This window comes from Littorina saxatilis, linkage group LG7 (genome assembly GCF_037325665.1).
Source record: "Littorina saxatilis isolate snail1 linkage group LG7, US_GU_Lsax_2.0, whole genome shotgun sequence".
Classification (NCBI taxonomy): Eukaryota; Metazoa; Mollusca; class Gastropoda; order Littorinimorpha; family Littorinidae; genus Littorina; species Littorina saxatilis.
Window position 1 is genome coordinate 48,767,560 of NC_090251.1, and position 26,024 is coordinate 48,793,583.

The following is a 26,024-nucleotide window of genomic DNA, read 5'->3' on the forward strand; positions in this document are numbered from 1 at the left end:
CATAGGCCAAAAAAAAATAGGGTCGGTAGGTCGGGATTTTTATTTTTTTTTATTTTAATTTTTTTCCCCAAAATCATATTTTTAGGTTATTTTGCAAAAAAACAAAGCCTTTTTATTTATTTTTTTTCCCAAATGCCAAAAAAAGTCTAGGGACGCGCGAAAAAATAGGGTCGGTCGGGATACCGTAAACAGACTATTTTTTGTTGTTGGCCTTAGCAACAGAACATTGTAAAAAGACTTCGGGCTAAAAGACAACCAAGCAACCACTTCCTACAACCACAGCCACGACGACAATCAGACTAAAAATGCCACAAAACTGGAACAACAACAACAACGTTACAACAATAACCACCACCATCATCACCACCACCAACCCCACTATTTTTAGACTCCCTCCTTTTGCAAGACCTGATCTTCTATAAACAAAAAATAAAACAAGAAGAGCAAACGCTCGATCGAGTCACTTTCGCAGTTCTGAATATTATATGAGGCATCAGATGGACAGGAAGAAATTGCTATTCACAACACAATGAGTCACGTTCACATAAAATTTGAGCCCGGTCACTTTTATAGTTTCGTTGTGTGTTGCCGAACAGAAAAGGCTAGTTATCTCCCTTGTTTTTCTGATAACGTTCGTAAAAGGCTACAGATGTAAATACTTTGATGTAAAGAATAATCCTACAAAGTTTCAATCACATCCGATGAACTTTGTCAAAGATATAAAATGTCTAATTTTTCCTTTGACGCTGACCTGTGACCTTGAAAAAGGTCAAAGGTCAACGAAACCATCGTTAAAGTGTAGAGGTCATTGGAGGTCACGACTAAACAAAATATGAGCCCGATCGCTTTGATAGTTTCCGAGAAAAGTCCAACGTTAAGGTGGTGTCTACGGACGGCCGGCCGGACGGCCGGCCGGACAGACTAACACTGACCGATTACATAGAGTCACTTTTTCTCAAGTGACTCAAAAAAGTGTATCAAAAGGTTGGTCCCACTGTGCCCTAAACTTGAAATGTACAAACAGCACCAATAATAACAACGACGACGACGACGACAAATAAATCACGATATGAAAGAACACCGACCAAACATTCTCTCCACTCACGCGCTCTGAGGAATGTTAAGGATGCCGGCGATGACCTCCCCGGTGGCGTCAATCCACTGTGTCGTGCACTGCACGTCCAACCCGCCGTCGTCGTTGGGGACACAGCGACTGGCCTGCGTCTCCATGTGGAAGTGGGCCTGGGTCCCCATCTGTATCGACCCGGTCACGCGCCGTGCCGAGCTGGCGATCGCCTCTGAAAAGAGAGCAGATAGTATGCAAATAAATATCTTACTATTTTCTTTCAAACCCTGTTCGTTCCGTGTTGCGTCTGCTTTTTGTTGTCTTTTGTGTTCTTTTCCTGATGAAGCTTCCAGAAGCGAAAATTCGTAATCGTCTTGTGTCGTCTTTGTATTGGTGCGTACAGTAATCTTTTGTTTTTTTAACTTTGTTCATCTTACCACAGTCACTTCGTTGTTTAGATTACTGTTTTCTGTCTTTGAGTCCTACTGAAAGTGAAGAATCGAAAACAATTAATGATAACTATACAAATTACAAGAAAGAGAGAGAAAAAAGAAGAAGAAGAAATTTAATGTTAGTTTTTTAAACGTTTAATTGCAGATCAAACGAAGCATTCACTAGCGTGAGTTCATTACCCAATGTTGCCAAATTTAAGCAATTAGGATATGTGCCTTAATGTCTGTGTCCCAGGAATCGGGCAACTCCCCGAACGAAGACGCACGATCGGCCGAATGAATTTTTTTCTTCACAAAACACGATTTCCTCGGATTACTACACCTCGCTTGTTCAACTTCAGTTGACGGATTGTGTTGATGGCACATGGCACCGGCCCCTAGTCCAAACTCACTTGCAGCGTCGCCAGCAGTGGACGGGTCCGGGGGGTCAGGGAAGAAGGACTTGAGCTGAATGGCCTCATTGAGGTCCGTGACGGGTTTCTGCACGTTGCTGTACGCCACCTTCACCATGCTCGCCGCCTTCAGGGCTGTCTGGGGGTCGGCTGTTCACACAGACAAGAGCAAATGAGGAAACAAAAGTATTGACCAACAAAGCCGTCAGAGAGCAAACGGGTGTCCATACTTTCAAAGCAGTCTAAACAAGAAATTCCTCCGAGGTAGGAAAAACACCCCCGTCCTTACCATTCTCACTGCCACCAACTGAGAAGGTTATTTCCCTTTGACCATTAATATGTCCCTCTATAAGTCCTTGTAGAACCTTAATCCACCAATAACTCCCTAACCGTGTGTTTGACTGGTCCCAATTTTTGTAAGGACCGTCTCAGGAATGTATAGAACCTGTTCACCAAGTTTGGTGACGATCGGTCCGTTCATTCTTGAGATCTATATGCGAACACAAACACACAAACAAACAAACAAACACACACATCGACCGAATCCTATACACACCCCTATACCGGGGGTGTAACAACGCGTTTTTGTGAAGATGTATTAGCTTTGCTTGTTGTGCTCCATTGTTAAATTGACTGTATGCGGCATTGTTATCTGTACTTTTCTGAATAAATTGTTTCAACCAGTCTGTTCACAGAAACAATTGCTTAACTCTAACCAGTTTATGGAAATGAAAATAGGTTATGGCCCAAAAATCATAAATGTCGTGCTAATCATTCGTCATATAAATATAGCATGTTGTCTAGGAAATTGAAGCTTAGGAAGGTCAAGGTAGTGAACGGGTAAGAGTTAAGGCTCAAATAAAGTGGGCGAAGTCGGCTTCGAGAAGTCTACTTCACGAAGCTGGTTGCACGAAACTTGGGCCCCGAATTTTCGGTAAAAAGACTTTGAGAATTCTTCGTGAAGTCAACTTAACTTTGGGCTCTATGGAAGACAGCCTTAAGTGTACTATCTTTGTGTAAACTACTGCGTGGTCATAAAACTGGCTGTTAACTCGGAAATACATTCCATTTGATACCAGCATCTGTTTCCAAAGTTAGTACAGATAGACTCACATGCAAGCCTAGCTCACAATTTTTACAAAAAGCTTGTCCAGAAACTTATACACGTCTTCGCCTTTCTCCTGTTTAAATAAACTTCATTTTTCCGTGTCAAGTTTTTAAATTAGCGAACATATATACAGTTATAATCCTCAATTGATATAATCACATGTCGCTACAAAACTGCCATGCACGGGCCTTTCTATTCTCTACTATACAAGAATTTGTTTTCATTGTTTTTTTAATATTACTATTGAAGCAAAAGAGTAAATAATATTGAGATTAAAATACGCAAGGAATAGTGAAAATACAACAATACAGAAACATTGTCCACTCAGAAAATGATCAGGTAAAACATACCGGCAACGATGATGCCCAGTGGTTGGCCAGCGTACAATACTTGTCCGCTACACAGAAGCTGAAGGAGAAAAGGTGACTTTAAATGAAAATAAACGTAGACACAATATGAAAAACACTATAAAGCAAATTAAAAAAACAAAAATATTTAAACCTGACTGAGAGAAAAAGGGTGTCCTTACTTAACAAGCAGTGTAAACAACGCGTTTTAACACAGATGGGAAGCAAAAGAACAGAATGATACACATCGACACACACACACGCACGCAAGCACGCTCTCTCTCTCTCTCTCTCTGAAACACACACACACACACACACACACACACACACACACACACACACACGCACGCACACACACGCTCTCATGCCCACACCGACACACACCCACACACATACACACACACACACGCTCCCACACCGACACCGACACACACACACACACACACACACACACACACACACACCTCCTCTGTCTTCATGCCCTGGCTGTGTGATGTGAAGCTGTTCTTTCCGCCAGCCGGGATGTCAGACGCCGTTATGAACTTCTGCACTCCCGCCATCGCCTGTAAAGAATGTTTTGTAAACTTCAAATCATAATGATATATCCGATTCTAAAACCACGAGAGCAACGACTCTTGCCATCTCTATATCGAGAAATCAACGCACAATTTAAAGAAAAAAGGCTTAACCTCATTGGCTAAGCTTTGTTTCGTTTAATTGTTTCGGTATTATTTCTGTGTCCGTCTACAACAGAGACAACTCGGTCAGCAATAGTTGTGAATGTTTGGCTTTGTCTATAATTGAACGTTACAAATGAACGTACGTTAACCTTTCTTTGGTTTTGATTTATGAGTATGATTTGACGACTTATATTTGCAAGGCATCAATGACCAATGCTTGGTATTAATCAAAACGAGTCAACGGTGCATTCAAACGGAATCGGAAGAAACTCGGGAATTTTGGGAACACATGCAAACACGTGTGAAATGAACTATCAACAAAAGTCTTTCACTAACACAAACAATGCAACCTTACTGTCTGTCAAAAGGGTTACACAAAGGTGTTTTTTCGCTGAAGATGTTTTTCGAATGTTGTGAGGATTACTCTGTGAAGATAGGGCAGCTGCCTTGCCTGGACTCTATGCGACACAATAGCAGCAGAAACATTTAAACGTTTAAACAAAATCTTAAAAACATGGCACGTGACTGACCAAGGCAGCCGTAGCATCCATGTAGGTGATAGTGGCGTTGCCTTGGTTACTGATGACGAAGGCCGCGTGCAGCTCCCCCTGAACCAAGGGCAGGTCATCCAGGTACTTGGCCTCTCCGCACGCCTGGCAAAGGAACATCATCATCATCATCATCATCATCATCATCATCATCATCATCATCATCATCATCATCATCATCATCATCATCATCATCATCATCACCATCATCATCATCATCATCATCATCATCATCATCATCATCATCATCATCATTGTTCTCATCGTCGTTACTGTCATCAACATTTTGACATTAGTTCTCTGGTGTCTCCAACATCAAGGGTAATCTAATAGTACAGAGAAAGCAAGGATCAAACATCAAGGGTAATCTAATAGTACAGAGAAAGCAAGAATCAAACATCAAGGGTAATCTAATAGTACAGAGAAAGCAAGGATCAAACATCAAGGGTAATCTAATAGTACAGAGAAAGCAAGGATCAAACATCAAGGGTAATCTAATAGTACAGAGAAAGCAAGGATCAAACATCAAGGGTAATCTAATAGTACAGAGAAAGCAAGGATCAAACATCAAGGGTAATCTAATAGTACAGAGAAAGCAAGGATCAAACATCAAGGGTAATCTAATAGTACAGAGAAAGCAAGGATCAAACATCAAGGGTAATCTAATAGTACAGAGAAAGCAAGGATCAAACATCAAGGGTAATCTAATAGTACAGAGAAAGCAAGGATCAAACATCAAGGGTAATCTAATAGTACAGAGAAAGCAAGGATCAAACATCAAGGGTAATCTAATAGTACAGAGAAAGCAAGGATCAAACATCAAGGGTAATCTAACAGTACAGAGAAAGCAAGGATCAAACATCAAGGGTAATCTAATAGTACAGAGAAAGCAAGGATCAAACATCAAGGGTAATCTAATAGTACAGAGAAAGCAAGGATCAAACAGACAAACAAACACAGAAACAAACTAACAAACAAAGCTATGATTAATAATCCGAATCATTATCCTGAGATTAGTACTCTTAATATGTGTTCACACAAACACCAAGAACAACACACAAAAACACAAAAACAACTTAATATGCATTCCAACCAACCAACCAACTAACCAACCAACCAACCAACCAACCAACCAACCAACCAACCAACCAAACAAACATTCAACCAAACAAACAAACAAAGAAAGCTATGATACAAATCTGTACTGACCTGATAAGCCGCGTCCAGTTTGGTCATGGGCTCATCCAGGGGCCAGTCTTGCTTGACGGTGTCGTAGGTTTGAACCCCCGATGACACAGGTCTGTTCAAGTTCATGCTGCCGCTGTGGAACCGCGGGGCCGACTTGACGTAGCAAGCATTCAACACGAACTGCACGTGACACATTGGGAACGGCATTGTATAGGGTGAGGTGTTGCCTAAACAAAGGCTTTCGAAGTAAGTATCGAATAACTCTCCCTTACTCAATTGAACATGGCATATATGCATTTAGAGGAGCTTAGGCCTGCTTCATTTTGGTTATCAGTTAGCTATTGAAGTTATAATGAAGGTCTTGGTTTTTCTCCTTTTGAAAAGTTTTGCTTTCTTTCTGGCCCAGCCCGGCAGCAGAAACGATTTTTTCAAAAGAATTTTAGTACTGACACAGGCACCGCTTTAAACACATCTGGCTTTTAGATTGTAAAATTCCATATAGGTACTTTTGTGAAGGTCTTGATTTGTTTGGGAAACCGTCCGGCCGGTGCTGGGTGTGTTTTCCAAACCTTTAGGTGAGCGGATCCCAATACAATAACATGCAACCATATTGTCCTTCGGGTTTCCTGTGCCTGTTTTAATAAATACTTGTGTGCTTTTGTTTTACACCCCCCCCCTAGACAATTCAATCATCATTTTTTGCTGACCTTGTAGAAGAGAGCACAGGCAAGGTTCTTTCTGTACAGGGGACTGGCCAGTACTGGGTCAACCGACGGGGCCATCTCCTGGGCAAGCGTGGTTAGTGCGGCTACACACAAAACAAGGACAATTGTTAAAGAATGTTGCAAAACACACACCTTTTAGGATCATTCTGGCAAATCGTCAACAAGGGCCGTTTCCCCTTTATCATATAAAATGTCAATGGATGAATTATTGACCCAAAGAGGCAGCAACATTTTACACTTTTAAACACGTGTGATCCTTGCAAAAGATTAGCTCTTGCCTTATCCTACGTAGCCCACTTCAAGTGGCTGGTTTCTGCTTTGTGTTAGGCTAGCTTGCAACAATTGAGACCTATTTGTCATTGTCTCACTTAATGCACGAGTGACGCATATATTCCTGGTCTACTTTGCAAAAGAGAAAATCATTCCTTGAGACATGTGCTGGGCTCTTTTTAGAATAAAGTTAAACTTTCACTTGAGCACTTCTTTTTATATTTAGTCAAGTTTTGACTAAATATTTTAACGTAGAGGGGGGAATCGAGACGAGGGTCGTGGTGTATGTGTGTGTGTGTGTCTGTCTGTCTGTCTGTCTGTGCGTGTGTGTGTGTGTAGAGCGATTCAGACCAAACCACTAAACCGATCTTTATGAAATTTGACATGATAGTTCCTGGGAATGATATCCCCGGACGTTTGTTTCTTTTTTTCGATAAATACTTTTGATGACGTCATATCCGGCTTTTTGTAAAAGTTGAGGCGGCACTGTCACACCCTCATTTTTCAATCAAATTGATTGACATTTTGGCCAAGCAATTTTCGACGAAGGCCGGACTTCGGTATTGCATTTCAGCTTGGTGGCTTAAAAATTAATTGATGACTTTGGTCATTAAAAATCTAAAAATGTTTATAAAACGATCCAAATTTACGTTCATCTTATTCTTCACCATTTGCTGATTCCAAAAACATATAAATATGTTATATTCCCATTAAAAACAAGCTTTGAAAATTAAAAATATAACAATTATGATTAAAATTAAATTTCCGAAATCGTTTTAAAAACTATTTCATCTTATTCCTTGTCGGTTCCTGATTCCAAAAACAACACCCTTCATTTTCATGTGTTTTTGCAAATCGATGCTATTGTCAAAACTTTGCAAGCTACAACGCTGATCTTACACACACGCACAGAATGGACTCCTGCCTTTGTTGTACAGGCTTGGTGTGCTGCACGTGCTACTCGGGCGTCAGTGGCTGAGCGTTGAAAATTGGTGAAAAGTTGGATAATGTTACCGTTTTATGCTGACTCACCATTTTTTCTATAGCGTGTTTCTGACAAAATGATGCACTGCACGTGGAAGCTTGATGCTTTGACTGTGAAAACTGGTCACTGGTTACTCAATAAAAGCCAGGGCCTGGGCGGACCAGGGCACAACATCACGATGGTCGGACGACAGAAGTTAAGCCTGCTGGACAGAGGAAGAGCCATAGGGTGGTTCCAAGACGGTGTTGGCGTACGGGAGATTGCCACCACACCACAGAAGCCTTTTGGCAATCTCCCGTACGCCAACACCGTCTTGGAACCACCCTATGGCTCTTCCTCTGTCCAGCAGGCTTAACTTCTGTCGTCCGACCATCGTGATGTTGTGCCCTGGTCCGCCCAGGCCCTGGCTTTTATTGAGTAACCAGTGATCAGTTTTCACAGTCAAAGCATCAAGCTTCCACGTGCAGTGCATCATTTTGTCAGAAACACGCTATAGAAAAAATGGTGAGTCAGCATAAAACGGTAACATTTTCCAACTTTTCACCAATTTTCAACGCTCAGCCACTGACTCCCGAGTAGCACGTGCAGCACACCAAGCCTGTACAACAAAGGCAGGAGTCCACTCTGTGCGTGTGTGTAAGATCAGCGTTGAAGCTTGCAAAGTTTTGACAATAGCATCGATTTGCAAAAACACATGAAAATGAAGGGTGATCCCTAACTTTTTGTGAGTAGTTTAGATATGCTATGTTTGCATTAAAAACACGCTCAGAAAGTTAAAACGAAGAGAGGTACAGTAAAGCGTGCTATGAAGCACAGCGCAACCGCTACCGCGCCAAACAGGCTCGTCACTTTCACTGCCTTTTGCACTAGCGGCGGACTACGTTCAGTTTCATTCTGTGAGTTCCACAGCTTGACTAAATGTAGTAATTTCGCCTTACGCGACTTGTTAGAATAAAGTTAAACTTTCACTTGAGCACTTCTTTTTTCATTGTCAAGAGGTGAGGAATGTTTGGAAACTATAGATGTAAAGATTTTGTTTATAAGCAAATTTATTATGATATAATTTTGAGTGAAACAGATATATTATTTGGTTATTGGAATGAAAATTTAAAAAACGATCAAATTTATTTTATAAATTATTGTATTTTGATAACAAAAATGACTATTGGAAAATCTAAGGATGAAAAGAAGTTAGATTTGGGTATTTTATTGGAATTAGAGTTACATTTGAGAAAGAAGTTTATGTTTTGTATAATATAAAGTTGATTATGTTATAAAGAAAAAGATCAAGGAAGAAGGATGCTCCCCGCCTAAATTTAAAAAAAAGAAAAAAGAAATCAGGCAAGAAATATGGGTTGAAGCATCATGCATGCAACTGAGATAAAAAAAAATAAAAAAAAAACAAAAAACTTTTAGTTATCCTGGACAATAGTACAGAAGGATTGGTTGTTTTTTTATGTCCAATTTGGCTATTCCAGCCAATAACGAAGGACGTTGATGCAAAGTCTACTCACTTTTTAGCACTTGTGGATCACCGAGCTGTTTACCGTTCAGGTAATTCTCGGTGTTTGTGGCATGGTTCTGTGGACAGAAATCGGAATGAGAAGATGTGGGTGTGTACGAGTACATGAAACATTGCTTACCAATTACTTCATTATTATTTTGATGAAAGTCTGGCCTGTCTTTATTGTGGTAGAATACATCACAGGCATTAAACATTTGTTAACAACAGATGTGACATACTTAAATGCATGACCCGTTGGTGCTTTCTTAATATCAAGCTAGACGCACTACATTATGTAGTACATAACAATCTCTAAGGTTTTTTATGAACTGCATTTGTATTGCCTGGGGTTGCTGTTGAGGGACTGGGTGGCCGAGTGGTAACGCACTTGCGTTCGGAATCGAGAGGTTGCGTGTTCGACCCTGGGTCAGGCCGCTATTTTCTCCCCCCTTTCCTAACCTAGGTGGTGGGTTCAAGTGGTAGTCTTTCGGATGAGACGAAAAACCGAGGTCCCTTCATGTACACTACATTGGGGTGTGCACGTTAAAGATCCCACGATTGACAAAAGGGTCTTTCCTGGCAAAATTGTATTGGCATAGCTAAAAATGTCCACCAAATACCCGTGTGACTTGGAATAAAGGCCGTGAAAGGTGAATGCTCGCCCTAATAGCTCTTTCTCACTAGCGAGGCCGGAGGTGTGCACGAGTTTCGTCCCTTTGGTTCGGTAAGTTCCGGTTAAGATAGAGGCGGCAGTCGAGCGCATGAACGTGAAAGAATTGAAAGATTTTCTTCGGAAACATGGCCAACTTGTCAGTGGAAAAAAAGAAGAATTAGTGCGCAGAGCAAGAGGCACGTTTCAGCTGCGAAAAGATGGCAAGGATGCTATCGATAATGCTGTGGAAACAAATGATTCAAGTTAGCATTTGACAGACCTCTTCGACTGTCAGTGTCACGAACTTGTAGCCTATGTGTTAAATGTTATCAATAATTATTGAGCACACGCGGAATTTGTGCGTGAATCAGTGAGTCTTTTTGATGCTTGGTAGTCATGCATTTATTGTTGTTAACTGGATGTGCGTGTTGTCTAAGGCTAATGTCAGACGGAGCTCGCAAAACACGAAACAAAAGCCGAACAAAAGCAAAACAACACACAAAAGCACCATGTTTTGCTTTTGTTCGGCTTTTGTTTCGTGTTTTGCGAGCTCCATCTAACATTAGCCTAAGAGCAGTTTCACATTACCAGTTCATGGCTCTTTAATGTTACTTCAGTTGTTTTATTTTACATTGTTTACCAACTTTGTTAAACTGCTATTGTTTGTATATGTTTTAGATAAATAAAACCCAAACTGTATCAACTGCGTCTGTTGAAGTGTGTGTGATTATCTGTAAAACAAGTCATTCATCAAGCTTCAGATTCATCATGTCTTTATTCTTTGAATACATATATAATTATATAATACACTGCATTGACGTTCCTCGGCAAATATTTCAGCCAACTGTGAATAAAAAACAAAATTTAATCACACACAGGTAATAAATATTTGTCCCTTAAAAACATAAAAAGCATAGATACACACCACACAAACCCTATTTATAATTTCATGTACATAATCCCACGTTACAAAATAGTGCACTCCTTACAACACACGCTCACACCTGGTTGGTTTGCGTTCAACTTCTCAGACATATTCAGGCATAAAAATTTTCCGTATTTTTGAAAAAAATAAACCGTAATTTTTTTAGTTTCCGTATTTTTCCTTTTTGTTTTTAATTTTTTTTAATCCAAGCGGAGCGCGGGCGAAGCCCGCGCGTAGCGAGGTAGTTTTTTTTTTCATCTCCCAGCACTGAAAATTTTTTTGCCAAGTGGTGTCTGTCTGTGAACATTGTTCTAGAATTCATCTTTTAGCACAATATTAGCGACACTGTTTGGACAATTCTATTAAAATTAGGCGTACAAACTGATTTTGTTTCGGGGAATCCTCTCAGAGGATCAGAATTTTCATATAATATCATCGGAAGCTGTTACAACGGGAAAATGTGAAACTTTTGTCACTTTTTAACATGGAATTTCATCTTTGAGCGTTTCAAGCGGACTTTAATAAAATAGTTATTTGCGAATTAAGCAGCGGAAGACACTCACCGGTTCAACATGTGTATGGTTATTAAACCTCAAAACATTTCAGTAAGTGGTTTAGACAAACACCTCCGACATGTGAGGGTGACTGGTTTGTAGCTGAAGAGTTTTTTTCTAAAGTGTGTTCTAAATACAAATGACGTACTGGTAATGATGTAATGAGTTGTTCTAATCTTGTTCTTGGAACTCTTGCTGTTCCAAGCTTGTTCTTAGCAAGTCTTGGTGACGAGAACAAAGACTATCAATGAAATCTTTAGAAATAACCTCTGACAACGACGACGATGACGACGACGACGACGATAACAACAACAACAACAAATAACATCGACGACGACGACGACAACAACAACAACAACAACAACAACAACAACAACAACAACAACAACAACAACAACAACAACAACAACACGAGAACAACAACAATCACGACAACGAACATGACAACAACAACACCAACAACTACGACGACAACTACAACGACTGGGTTATGATGACATCACCAATGATTTAAAGGCCGTTAAAAAATCGTTAAATCCTATTTCTTCACTGATTCTTATGAAATTTTAAAGGTAGGTTTGTTGTCCCCAACTTATTTTCACTCCATACTTTTCCAGAAGAAAAACATAATTTTGGCAGTTAAAAACCGTTAAATTTCAATTCTTCACCGATATTTATGAAATTTTGTGGGTAGGTTCGTTGTCCCCAACTGATTTTCACTCTATACTTTTCCAGAAGAAAGACATAATTTTGGCAGTTAAAAAACGTTAAATTTCAATTCTTCACCTATCTTTATGAAATTTAGTGGGTGGGTCCGTTGTCCCAAACTGAATTTTAAGACATACTTTTCCAGACAAAAAACCTTATTTTTGGCAGTTAAAAACCGTTAAATCTCAATTCTTCATCGATATTTATGAAATTTTGTGGGTAGGTTCGTTGTCCCCAACTGATTTTCACTCCATACTTTTCCAGAAGAAAAACATAATTTTGGCAGTTAAAAACCGTTACATTTAAATTTTCACCTATCTTTATGAAATTTAGTGGGTGGGTCCGTTGTCCCAAACTGAATTTCAAGACAAACTATTCCAGTCAAAAAAACTTATTTTTGGCAGTTAAAAACCGTTAAGTCTCAATTCTACACCGATATTTATGACATTTTGTGGGTAGGTTTGTTGTCAGATTTGACATGATGGCAGAATTGAAAGTGTGAGATATCCTGATGTTTCACAATTTATGCTGCATAATTCAGCCCCATAGGCGCTTGAATTTTAGGTGGAGTTGGGTTTTTTTTCAGCCCAAACCAGTAACCCCCACATGGTTTTCATGTCCCTTTCTGAGAGACTTCAAGAAGTTTCAATTTGACGTCATGATTAGCCTGCCGCATTAGCAAGTATGAAAACACGTCATCGATGACACATTTTAAGACAGAGAGAGAGAGAGAGAGAGAGAGAGAGAGAGAGAGAGAGAGAGAGAGAGAGAGAGAGAGAGAGAGAGAGAGAGAGAGAGAGAGAGAGAGAATCATGTACACACAGATGGACGACTTCGCTTGGGGTATGTACTGCCCGGCAGTACACATCTACTTTATTTTTTTTATTTTTTTTATTTTTTTTCCTAGTCATAGCTATAGTAAAATAGTTTTGGGGCCATGTTTGAATCTAATTTTAAGGCTCAGATAGCCCCAGATTGCACCAAATTGCACCCTTGAAAAAAAAATTCCGGGGGGGCATGCCCCCGGACCTCCCTAAAAGTCTTGGCGCTTTGCGCCTGCGAAACTTGGCGCTACGCGCCTTCGAATTTTGTTTTCAGTATTTTTTTTTTTCAGTTTTCATGCCTGATATTTTAACTGGATACAAAAATTTGGAGTACAAACCAGCATCAGTTTTCATGCATACTAGTTTTATAATTTCTGTCTTCCATGCATTGGGAATGTAAGCATCAATGAGTGACATACACAGAGTCAATGACTGAGATTTATAGTGACACTAGAGACTACAGTCATACTGAGACACGGCAGTCCTTCTTACAGCTCATGTGCCTGTTACTGTTTCACACAGACAAGAGCAAAATGCACTAATGATTGAAGGAAGTATGTTGTACAACAACATTCTTTTACACTTTTATGTACATGAACAAATAATACCCATCTGATTAACTAGACGAGAAAGTCACTCTGTCAAGTTGCACAAAATCTTGTCATTTTCTAAAAGAAAGAGTAACACGTAGGCGCTGCTCCCAAGCTCTTTTCAGTTGCTTGTTTGTTGGAAGTTTATGTAGCCTGACAACTCTTCCTTCAATAATTTTTCCACGATAGTTATGGCAAATGACACAGTACTGCTTTCCACCACCACACACTCTGAGCGAGCTTTCTTTCAGTGCAGACGCCATGATGTAGAAGATACCGGAACTAACCCAGCGTTTCTCCTTCGTTGAAGAGCATGGAAAGATAACTCGTACTTGACTAGAAGTGAGAAAGAGCTATAGGCTTGAGGTTTGCTGGCCGATGTGAATGCGTGATATATTGTGTAAACAAATTCCATCTCACACGGCAGAAATTAATATGTAAAGCGCTTAGAGAAAAACGTCACGTCAAGCGCTATATAAATCTCCCATAAATAAAATAAATAAAAACGCCCTCTTCATTACCGCGCAGGTCGTTGTACTGTGATATTTTGTGTCACACCGAGAACAGCTTTTGTCAGCATGTCACTCATACACACAAAAACATGATTATAACAACTATGTTCATCAAATCACTTTCATCATCCCCCTTCCCATTTCTCTTCTCGTGAAGGTTAGAGTGCGAAAGACAAAATGACGGAAAAACCATACAATAACAAACGTCACTTTTCAATTTTTCAAAGTGCACATTTACATTATTTTATTTAAGGCACAGTCCTTCCCTAATTAAAGACAGTGCTGCTAACCATCTCAATCTCTAAGTTATTCTGGGGGAAAGTAACCGCGAAAAGCTGACGCTGCTTACAGACACCGTTGCATGACAGTAAGTTAAACAGGGATCAAAATAAAGGTGGGGAGAAACATAAGCAAAATGTTCAAACAGCCTGCAACATTTGCAATCTAAAATGACACAATGTGGCAATACATCAGACAGCTACGATGCACCCCTTTGGCTATTCGTTAGACTTAAACTGAGCAACATCTCCCAACAACAAAAACACCATTTAAGATGCGAATATTACGCCAGCTGGAGTCTACGTTTATTTGTGTGTGATGTGATCGTGTAACGAGTTGTGTTGGAAACTGTCCGAAACGAGTCTGACGATCTGTTGTTTATTAATGCGCAGCCCCTATTTGACCAGGTCTTAACTGATTGTATCCAAGGTACGGATATATCCGTACCCACTCATATGGCTCTATCTGACCAGGTACGGATATATCCGCTCAGACTGTTAGCTTCAACCAATCTATCAATATGAAGTTTATATAGCGCGTATTCCGTGGGTGCAGTTCTAAGCGCTTGTCGAAGAGTTGTCAACACAGGACAAACAAAGAAACTAACATCTGCAGACGGACACGAACCCTATCACACACTAGCAAACCCTGGTAAACATACAACAAACTGTTTAACAACAATGTACACATCAATAGCTAGGTCCAAACAAAATAATATTAAGCACAAAGAAAACACCTCTCACAGAGCACAGCACAATAATGTCTTTTGGGGCACAACACATCACGTCGAACATGAAAGTCGCAGCCAGCTACGGGAAGAACTGAGTCTTCAACCTACTCTTGAATGCGTCAAGAGAGGGGCTCTGGCGAAGCTCAAGCGGCAGGGAGTTCCAGACGGAGGGGCCCGCGGAGGGAAATGCACGCTGACCAGCAGATGCGAGTTTCGAGCGAGGGATGTGGAGGCGGAGAGGGTCAGCAGCAGAACGAAGGGGACGGTCGGAGGGCTGGGTGTACAGGTCGAGGGAGGATTGAAGGTACTCGGGAGCAGAGTCGTTGAGACACTTGTAGACCAGAGTGGACAGTTTGTAGGAGATTCGGGTGTTGACAGGGAGCCAGTGCAAGGAGCGAAGTAGGGGGGGTGATGTGGTCTCGCTTCGTCTTCCTCAACGTCAGCCTGGCAGCAGCGTTCTGAACTCGTTGTGGGCCATGAATTAATGAGGCGGGGAGGCCAGCCAGAAGGGAGTTGCAGTAGTCCAGACGACTGAAGATGAGGGAGACAACCAGCTTGACACAGGCGTCGTGGGTGAGGTAGCGACGGATGGAGTCGCTTCCTGTAACGTCCATCTAACGCCTGCATTACGGTGTGTTGATACACAGTTACTACAATTCTGCGTGACCTGCTGCAGTACAGCAAGTCTCGGCTAAAAAAAACTTGGTCAACATAGGTGGGGTAGAAAGTGTTAATAAATCATGGTAAGGAAGGGATTATAGGTTCTAAGTTAAAGCCCTTTACAATTACACACAACAACAACAACAAATATTGAAAACATGTGAATGTTGAACGACGCCCAGGATTAGTTATATGACTGACCTTGGCACTAATGCCCTGGAAGACCATGGTGGGTTTGACCTTGACCCTGAAGTTGTCGTTCTTGTCCAGCTTGAAGTTGAAGCCCGCGAGCACGTAGCCGTGGGACAGCTGAAAGGTTAATGTAAATAAATACAAAAGCTTAGATATTAGGTCTTGGCAAAGCATGTGTGTCTTAAAGGTCCTTGTCTACATTTTTATACGGAAATAGACATTTGACCGTTAAAATGCTGAGTCTATTCCCAGCACATATCAAACACTCCCCCCCCCCCTTGATTAGGAAGGACGAAGCCAGGGCAGCCGTTTTAAAATTTATTGTAGTATTCTAGCGTAGTGGGATATCTTTATTCGGCAAACGCCGAGGGCAAAACTCCTCTCGAATACAGTGCATTTCGTTTGTTTAAAAAAATCGTGGACAGCGCTCCAATACCCAGTGTCAAACCGTTGCTGGGATTGTGTGGGTGTGGCTGTCAGCATAGTGACATGAATTTGATTGGTCGATATTTATAAGCAAAGCACATGGTCTCTGCACATGGGAAACAAAACAATGGAAGTGTTACGGACGCTTCCCAAAAATAAAAACTATTTTTACATAATATTATTTTTCTATAAAATTTTCCCCCCTGGTTCATTCATCATCTGACATAACTTTTTAGCGAAATCTAACCATAAGATTATTGAAAAAAAGCAAAAAAGTAGACGACCACCTTTAAACCCAGCACTTATGTGCAGACCTGCTCGTGACTTAACCCCCTTCGTGTGTACACGCAAGCACACGACCAAGTGCGCACGGAAAATATTCTGTAATCCATGTCAGAGTTCGGTGGGTTATAGAAACACGAAAATACCCAGCATGCCTCCCCCGAAATCGGCATATGTTGCCTGAATGGCGGGGTAAAAACGGTCATACACGTACAAATCCACTCGTGCTAAAAACATGGGTGAACGTGGGAGTCTAAGCCCATGAACGAAGAAGAAGAAGAAGAAAAAAACCAGCACGGCGAATTTATGATCCTGACATTTCTTCTTGGTTTCTGAAAGGGTTAAAGGCACACTCCTTCCCGCGTGAACAATTTGGCTCCCCATCTCAAATCTGGACAGGGTTTAACATCAATCAATCAATCAATATGAGGCTTATATCGCGCGTATTCCGTGGGTACAGTTCTAAGCGCAGGGATTTTTTTTTATTTTTTTTAAATTTTTTTATTTTATGCAATTTATATCGCGCACATATTCAAGGCGCAGGGATTTATTTATGCTGTGTGAGATGGAATTTTTTACACAATACATCACGCATTCACATCGGCCAGCAGATCGCAGCCATTTCGGCGCATATCCTTCTTTTCACGGCCTATTACTCCAAGTCACACGGGTGCACTTTGCACCACTAAAATGGTGGACATTTTTATCTATGCCTATACAATTTTGCCAAGAAAGACCCTTTTGTCAATCGTGGAGCCTTTAACGTGCACACCCCAATGTAGTGTACACGAAGGGACCTCGGTTTTTCGTCTCATCCGAAAGACTAGCACTTGAACCCACCACCTAGGTTAGGAAAGGGGGGAGAAAATTGCTAACGCCGTGACCCAGGGTCGAACTCGCAACCTCTCGTTTCCGAGCGCAAGTGCGTTACCACTCGGCCACCCAGTCCCAACATGTAATAAAACCATCCCTCCACTTGGTCACATATCAACTATCAACCGTCTGGCTGTTGGAAATGGGAAGTCTGTGCTTGTGAATTAATTTCGTTAAAGCCAATTATGGCTTTTGTTAGGATATAATTCATCAAAAACGTTCAACTCAACACAGCAAGCAGAAGGGGTGTTGATTTTTTTAATGTGACCACGTAGAGGGATGGTATCTCCCCCGAAAGCGGCGTATGGCTGCCTGACTGGTGGGGTAAAAACAGGCCATACACGTAAAAACCCACTCGTGCAAAAACATTAATGAACGTGGGAGTTTCAGCTCAAGAACGAAGAATAAGAAGACGAGGGATGGTTTTCTTGGTTGTGTTTCTTGAAACGTAGATAATAGACAGACAGTGGACATACAGATATATACAGACAGACAGACAAAGACACAGAAAGACAGATCTAGAGACAATCAGAAAGAGAGACAGAGAGACAACCAGACGGGCAGACACGACAGCCAGCGCGGCCAGCCAGCCAGCCCACCAGCCAAGTCGTACCTGCAGTCTTGGTGCCACGCGGAATGTCTTGATGAAGACGTCGTCAGTGTTGTATGTGGGCAGAGCGGCCGCTATGATGACCTTGCCCTTCATGTCCAGGGTCAGAAAGTCCTCCAGGCTCACCTGGCTCTCCGTGGTGTCGCCGTCCACTGGAGTAGAATCAACAGAAGTCGTGGCATTGATGAAACCAAAGAGAATCTTTAACATGAGGAAATAGTGACTTGGCTAGGGATTCAGATGTCTTATGTGTGTTCAGTTTTGTCTACTAAACTCAAACTCCAAAGTTCCGCAACTTTTTATTATTAAAACAATACATTCAAATGAGCTTTATTAATTATAAAAGGCTTTCAAATTGTGGTGGTAACAGTCAAACATCACTCTCACCCTTTTTCAAAAGTATTTTGACAGAAGGCATTATCGTGTGTGTTTTCTGGCAAGCAGATTAGATGTGTTTTACAGTTCTACAAAAGCACAGACCAAAAATATGTTCTCTGTGTTTGAGTTAAAAACTGTTGGCCCAGAAAGCTTTGATATGACAAATAAACTCGGCACAGACCTATAAAAAGCTTGGTTCCGACGGTCTCAAGCATGGTGTAGATATCGGAGGTGAAGTCAAGGTGTTTGTGTTTCAGCATCAAGCTGCCTGCCCAGCACGCCACCTGGTGGCAGACATACAAGACCACTTTCAATCTCATCTATATATTCAAGCAATGAGAGTAGAAGTGGCAATAACACGTACAATATGGTGGATATATACAACCGCACCAAAACATTGAAACAGAACGAAGGAACAAGTCGCGTAAGGCGAAAATACAATATTTAGTCAAGTAGCTGCCATTTTTCAGCAAGACCGTATACTCGTAGCATCGTCAGTCCACCGCTCATGGCAAAGGCAGTGAAATTGACAAGAAGAGCGGGGTAGTAGTTGCGCTAAGAAGGATAGCACGCTTTTCTGTACCTCTCTTTGTTTTAACTTTCTGAGCGTGTTTTTAATCCAAACATATCATATCTATATGTTTTTGGAATCAGGAACCGACAAGGAATAAGATGAAAGTGTTTTTAAATTGATTTGGACAATTTAATTTTGATAATAATTTTTATATATTTAATTTTCAGAGCTTGTTTTTAATCCGAATATAACATATTTATATGTTTTTGGAATCAGCAAATGATGGAGAATAAGATAAACGTAAATTTGGATCGTTTTATAAATTTTATTTTTTTTTACAATTTTCAGATTTTTAATGACCAAAGTCATTAATTAATTTTTAAGCCACCAAGCTGAAATGCAATACCGAACCCCGGGCTTCGTCGAAGATTACTTGACCAAAATTTCAACCAATTTGGTTGAAAAATGAGGGCGTGACAGTGCCGCCTCAACTTTCACGAAAAGCCGGATATGACGTCATCAAAGACATTTATCAAAAAAATGAAAAAAACGTATGGGGATTTCATACCCAGGAACTCTCATGTCAAATTTCATAAAGATCGGTCCAGTAGTTTAGTCTGAATCGCTCTACACACACACACAGACACACACACACACACACACACACACACACACACACACACATACACCACGACCCTCGTCTCGATTCCCCCCTCTACGTTAAAATATTTAGTCAAAACTTGACTAAATATAAAAACGCAAAGAAATCAATCAGTCAACCTTAAACATCAACCGATCAATCGAAAAAGGTAACTGAGAGAAGCTTAGAAAGAAAGAACAAACGAACGAAAGAGAGAAAGAGATATATTGAACTATACACACAAACATCGCATCCATCAGGTAATAAAGAATAGAAAACTGAAGAATCCAGGAAAGAGAACAAATAAACAGAGAAGGAAACGAAAAAAACCTAGCCCTATCAAACTCTACACAGTAACATCACAGGCATGCAAGCATAGTGAATGACTTACGTTTCTGATAGAGTTGCTGGCCACTTGCTTCATGTGTTTGGTAAAGTCAGGAAAGTAGGCCTTGGTGGCCGGGTCAGTGCCCATACGCTCAAACAGTTCCAGAAGGTTGCTGAAACTCAGGTTGGCTCCTAACACGATGACTGGGTCGAACTGGAGAACGAATGTCAAAATAATGAAGTAACGATACTTGCAGCTGGTAAAATACGAAGGCAAAAGTGTCCCTGGACCAAATTTGTGACAACGGGCAAACAACTGGGTCGAACAGAAGATAGAATGTCAAAATAATAAAGTAACGATACTCGCAGCTGGTAAAATACGAAGGCTAAGTTGTTACTGGTCAATATTTGTGACAACGGGCAACAAATGAAGACCTACGTATCCCCGCTCAAGATCTGTGCCAGTTAATGATATATATGCCTGGTAAAGAAACGACAAATAAAGTACAACCTTAAATGTCAACCTGAACAAAAACATAATGAAAGGACTGATTTCAGTCCACTCAAATCATACAACAACGACGACGACGACAAAAACAACAAGTCGAGTAAGGCGAAATTACTACATTTAGTCAAGCTGTCGACCTCACGGAATGAAACTGAACGCACTGTATTTTTTTCACCAAGACAGTACAGTTTCGTCAATCCCCGCGAGAAGGAAATCGCTCACCTCCCACGTGCAAAACGCAGTGAAACTAACACGCCAGAATAGCGCGGCAGCGTATTGTGCAAAGCAGGAAAGCGCGCTTTTCTGTTTACTTGTTAACTTTCTGAGCTTGTTTTGAATACAACCTATCATATCTATATGTTTTTGGAATCAGAAAATGATAAAGAATAAGATGAAATCATTTTTGGATCGATTTCCTAAATTTTAATCGTAAGATTAATTAATCTATTTTCGTTAATTGTGATCACATTTTAAGAGTAAACATGACATATGTAATGTTTTTAGATTCAGAATGTGATGCAAAATACGATGCAATCAATTTTAAATCTGTTTGCGAAAAATCGATTTTAATGACAACTTTAATGAGCAAACTCATCAATTAATTTTTAAGCCTCCAAGCTGAAATGCAATACCAAGGTCCGGGCTTCGTCGAAGATTACTTGACCAAAATTTCAACCAATTTGGTTGAAAAATGAGAGCGTGACAGTGCCGCCTCAACTTTTACGAAAAGCCGGATATGACGTCATCAAAGACATTTATCAACAAAATGAAAAAAACCGTCTAGAGATACCATACTCAGAATCTCTCATGTCAAGTGTCATGAAGATCGGTTAAGTAGTTTTCTCTGAATCGCTCTACACACACACACACACACACACACACACACACACACACACACACACACACATACACCACGACCCTCGTCTCGATTCCCCCCTCTACGTTAAAACATTTAGTCAAAACTTGACTAAAACTTAAAAACAGCAACGACGATGACGACAACCACCACCACCACCACCAAAACAACAACAACAACAGTGTGGTTCAGATAATCAACGTACATCGATGCCATACAAGGCTTTGATCCCTCTGGTGTCGATCAGAATGTCGTAGTTGTTTGGTGCTAGCTCGTTGTACACTCCTGAAACAAAGTTACGTTAATGTTGTGAGCTTAGGAGGAAGATCATACTATCAAAACCCATAAAGCACATGACCATTTCATCCAAATCCAACACTTTAGCTATAGCCAACCAGACTCAAAGTATAAAATAGGAAGGGCGGGGGGGGGGGGGGGGGGGGGTACTGCATTGAGGCCCCCTAACCCCTCCCCCATCCCGCCCGGCAAATGTGTTTTTTTTCTCTCAAGGAGAGACCCATTCCATCCATATCCAAGACTTTAGCTACATTCAACCAGACTCAAAATATACAATCATACTGCCATGAGGGCTGGTTCTACGGGGTGGGGGTGGGGGGTGATTCCGTACCCCCCCCCCCCCCCCCCATACCCGTGTACCTTTCTTCTCAAACAGAGACCCAATTAAATCCTTTAGAATACTAAGTTTCAACAGTAGCTGTCTCGCCATCCCTTGGACCCTTGACTCCTTTTTGGAAGGGTTCCCCTCTCAAACACTAGGTCCAGCACGGCCCCCGATAAGAAGTATAGCTCAACCCACAGGAAAACAGCCAACTAACCATCAATTTGCATATTAATATCGGCCAACATCAATGCTAATCACTGTTTCTGCATTATAAGAGATTGTACATGTACTTACCGAATCCAGTGTTTCCAAAAACCAGTCTGTAGTTGGCGTCACGGTACTGTTTCAGCAGCGCGTACAGCGCGGGTAGTGTGGTCGGCTTGAACCACTGAGCTGTCGTGCTCACAATGTGCAGCGGTGCGCTCCCTTGCTGCGTGGAGTTCTCTCCCCTGCCATTGTCCGCCCCTTCCTTGTGGCCACACTTCCCTGTGCACGGCGTGCCGCTCGTCTTGCACAGTTTGGGGGTCAAATCCTGTAAACGGAAAGTAATTCCCTACACGTGTCATTGTGATAAAGACACATCACATAGCAAAAGAGGTTCAACACTGAAGATTAAAGCAGCCATGCCATTGCCAACACTGCAACCTTACCAACCACAGAGACAGCACTAAAAGCAGCAAAATCGAGATTTTTTCTGGGGTATCCTTGCACAAACCGTTACAACTTCAAATGTAGGCGCATCAAGGCACATGGACGATAGCACTGAAACAATCACCGTGCACTACGATGTTAAATACTAGAGAGTTCACTAATGCAAAACCACAAGGTAGGACAACACACTTAGTTTTTAAACTGTCATCGTAGATTCAGAAAGTTGTCCATAATTAAGCCTTCTTGGCCTCCTTTATTGGACGTGGACCGCACAAGAAGTACACAAGACTAATTCCGCCACGGTAAGAGAGGTAGAGGTCTGTTGAGCTAATTGGACACCATTTCCCAACACATTATTTTACACATAAAATGCATGCTTTCGTTCCAGGTCATAAAGGCTACAAGTCGACCATCAAAGGACTACACCGGATTCCCCTTTTTAAGACATCGACAACGAAAATCACGTATTCAAAAGAGGGAGGCTTAAATGTAGGTAAATTGACAGAGGCAATGAACATATGAAAAGGCTAGGTGGCCAAGTGTCAAAAGGGGGGGGGGGGGTTGTGTGTGTGTGTTTGTGTTTGTGTGTGTGTCTGTGTGTGTGTGTTTGTGTGTGTTTGTGTGTCTGTGCGTGTTTGTGTTTGTGTGTGTGTCTGTGTGTGGTGTGTTTGTGTGTGTATGTGTGTCTGTGTGTGTGTGTGTTAGTGTGTGTGTGTTAGTTTGTGTGTGTGTGTGTATGTGTGTGTGTTAGTGTGTGTGTGTGTGTGGGTGTGTGTTTGTGTGTGTGTGTGTGTGTGTGTGTGTGTGTGTGTTTGTGTGCATTAGAGTGTGTGTGTGTGTGTGAGTGATGGGGGGGGGTCAAATATACTGACCTCAATATCAATTGGTCCACTGTACTTGGACCGTGTGGTGTCCACGGCAAATGACTTCATGGCGTCCAAGATTGACCGGTAACCTGGACGAATATGAACATGTTGAATGGAAAGACGCACAACTCCACAAGCAAATACAGAATGACAACAGACAAATCAGTCAATCTGCCAATACAAATGAATTCGTTCTTTCAATCCAAAGACAAATGCATTGGTTCGAGATATAAGATCGTTTCCAGCAACACAGAAGGAAGTTTGTGTTTAGGAAGCACAAATGTAATAAACAAACAGACATTGTCAAGGTTATGATAGTTCATCTTATGTACGAAAAGAAAACAACCAGCAAACAGAATCGGAGCAATACTTATTTTCAAACTGTATACCTACTGTGTTTTGTCTTGCACTTCCCCGCTAATGGTGCTGACAATGCATATTGACTATTCTCTCGTATAGCACAGAACAGCTGGTGAACGAGTCACGTTCCCATGCCATTTCATGCATTGTCGAGTTATAACTCGGCAATAGAACGCAGCTAGAGAAGACCAGATATGTGACGTTTACGGCACAATATACTGAAACTGTACAAACCATTTTATTAAGCGTTTAGTCCAAGCCAGGGCTTACAGTTCCTCGAATATCAATGGGCCCCGACGAAACGATACAAACAGATAAAACAATACAATACAACAGTACAATAACTTTATTAATCTCTAAAAGAGAAATTACATTGCTGAGCGTTGTAAAAGGATGTAAAACAAGTCGCGTAAGGCGAAAATACAATATTTAGTCAATTCAAGTAGCTGCCATTTTTCAGCAAGACCGTATACTCGTAGCATCGTCAGTCCACCGCTCATGGCAAAGGCAGTGAAATTGACAAGAAGAGCGGGGTAGTAGTTGCGCTAAGAAGAATAGCACGCTTTTCTGTACCTCTCTTTGTTTTAACTTTCTGAGCGTGTTTTTAATCCAAACATATCATATCTATATGTTTTTGGAATCAGGAACCGACAAGGAATAAGATGAAAGTGTTTTTAAATTGATTTGGACAATTTAATTTTGATAATAATTTTTATATATTTAATTTTCAGAGCTTGTTTTTAATCCGAATATAACATATTTATATGTTTTTGGAATCAGCAAATGATGGAGAATAAGATAAACGTAAATTTGGATCGTTTTATAAATTTTTATTTTTTTTTACAATTTTCAGATTTTTAATGACCAAAGTCATTAATTAATTTTTAAGCCACCAAGCTGAAATGCAATACCGAACCCCGGGCTTCGTCGAAGATTACTTGACCAAAATTTGAACCAATTTGGTTGAAAAATGAGGGCGTGACAGTGCCGCCTCAACTTTCACGAAAAGCCGGATATGACGTCATCAAAGACATTTATCAAAAAAAAGAAAAAAACGTTCGGGGATTTCATACCCAGGAACTCTCATGTCAAATTTCATAAAGATCGGTCCAGTAGTTTAGTCTGAATCGCTCTACACACACACACACACACACACACGCACGCACACACGCACACACGCACACACGCACGCACATACACCACGACCCTCGTTTCGATTCCCCCTCGATGTTAAAATATTTAGTCAAAACTTGACTAAATACAAAAAGAATGCCCTATAAGTCCGTGTAAACCCCGTGCAAGTCAATCTGTGATGGCTAACTTGATCATTAAAAAGCGTGTGTGTAACACAAAAATCCTCACCTGTACAACGACAAATAGTGGCATCAAAGTTGTCCTCCACCTGCTGTTTTGTAGGTGCTGGATTCCGCTGTAGAAATCTGGAGCACAACGGAAAGACAGAAATAACAAGTCTCGTGAAATCTGTCAGCCTGAAACTACGTACAAGATCAACATTAAGAGAAAAGCAGCCAACAGCAAAACTACAATTGTGTACTAAACTCGATGGATGAAACGGGTCCAGCTCGTCTCCGCGAAGCACGCGAAGGTAGGGCCTAATTAACCTTCTTTTTTTTCTTTAATTGTGAATACATTTTCAGAGTAAACATGGAATATCTATATATTTTTGGATTTAGGAAATAATAAAGAATAAGATATCCTTCATCCAACCATACATGCCCAGGGCTTCCCAAAGTGCGCGTCCCTACGTCCTATACGCACTAGAAGCCGAAAACACGTACTAGAAATGTGTGGAGGGGATCCCGGGACGCACTAGATATCCGTGATCATGCGTACCTTAGGTACTGATTTCTGACTGAAGTCGTTAGCTTTTTGTTTGTTTGTTTGCTTAACGCCCAGCCGACCACGAAGGGCCACATCAGGGCGGTGCTGCTTTGACATATAACGTGCGCCACACACAAGACAGAAGTCGCAGCACAGGCTTCATGTCTCACCCAGTCACATTATTCTGACACCGGACCAACCAGTCCTAGCACTAACCCCATAATGCCAGATCCGACGCCAGGCGGAGCAGCCACTAGATTGCCAATTTTAAAGTCTTAGGTATGACCCGGCCGGGGTTCGAACCCACGACCTTCCGATCACGGGGCGGACGCCTAGTCGTTAGCTTAGTTTGCGTGATCACAATGTATTATCAATACA

The 26,024-nt window shown here is 41.2% G+C and overlaps 1 protein-coding gene across 1 annotated transcript in view; it reads right to left on the minus strand.

The window, feature by feature from the left end:
* The window catches only part of LOC138971680 (uncharacterized), a 58,394-nt gene that overhangs the window by 29,066 nt on the left and 3,304 nt on the right, over positions 1-26,024 (minus strand). Inside the window, exons 5-20 of the mRNA XM_070344453.1 lie at positions 25,167-25,243; positions 23,451-23,533; positions 22,222-22,459; positions 21,511-21,590; positions 20,006-20,155; positions 18,642-18,744; positions 18,086-18,234; positions 15,901-16,008; positions 9,276-9,342; positions 6,489-6,589; positions 5,803-5,961; positions 4,576-4,698; positions 3,830-3,928; positions 3,369-3,426; positions 1,911-2,060; positions 1,106-1,298 (exon numbers count right to left, since the gene is read on the minus strand). Of these exons, the coding sequence (XP_070200554.1) occupies positions 1,106-1,298; positions 1,911-2,060; positions 3,369-3,426; positions 3,830-3,928; positions 4,576-4,698; positions 5,803-5,961; positions 6,489-6,589; positions 9,276-9,342; positions 15,901-16,008; positions 18,086-18,234; positions 18,642-18,744; positions 20,006-20,155; positions 21,511-21,590; positions 22,222-22,459; positions 23,451-23,533; positions 25,167-25,243 (1,938 nt within the window). The remainder of the gene's footprint in view (positions 1-1,105; positions 1,299-1,910; positions 2,061-3,368; positions 3,427-3,829; positions 3,929-4,575; positions 4,699-5,802; positions 5,962-6,488; positions 6,590-9,275; positions 9,343-15,900; positions 16,009-18,085; positions 18,235-18,641; positions 18,745-20,005; positions 20,156-21,510; positions 21,591-22,221; positions 22,460-23,450; positions 23,534-25,166; positions 25,244-26,024) is intronic.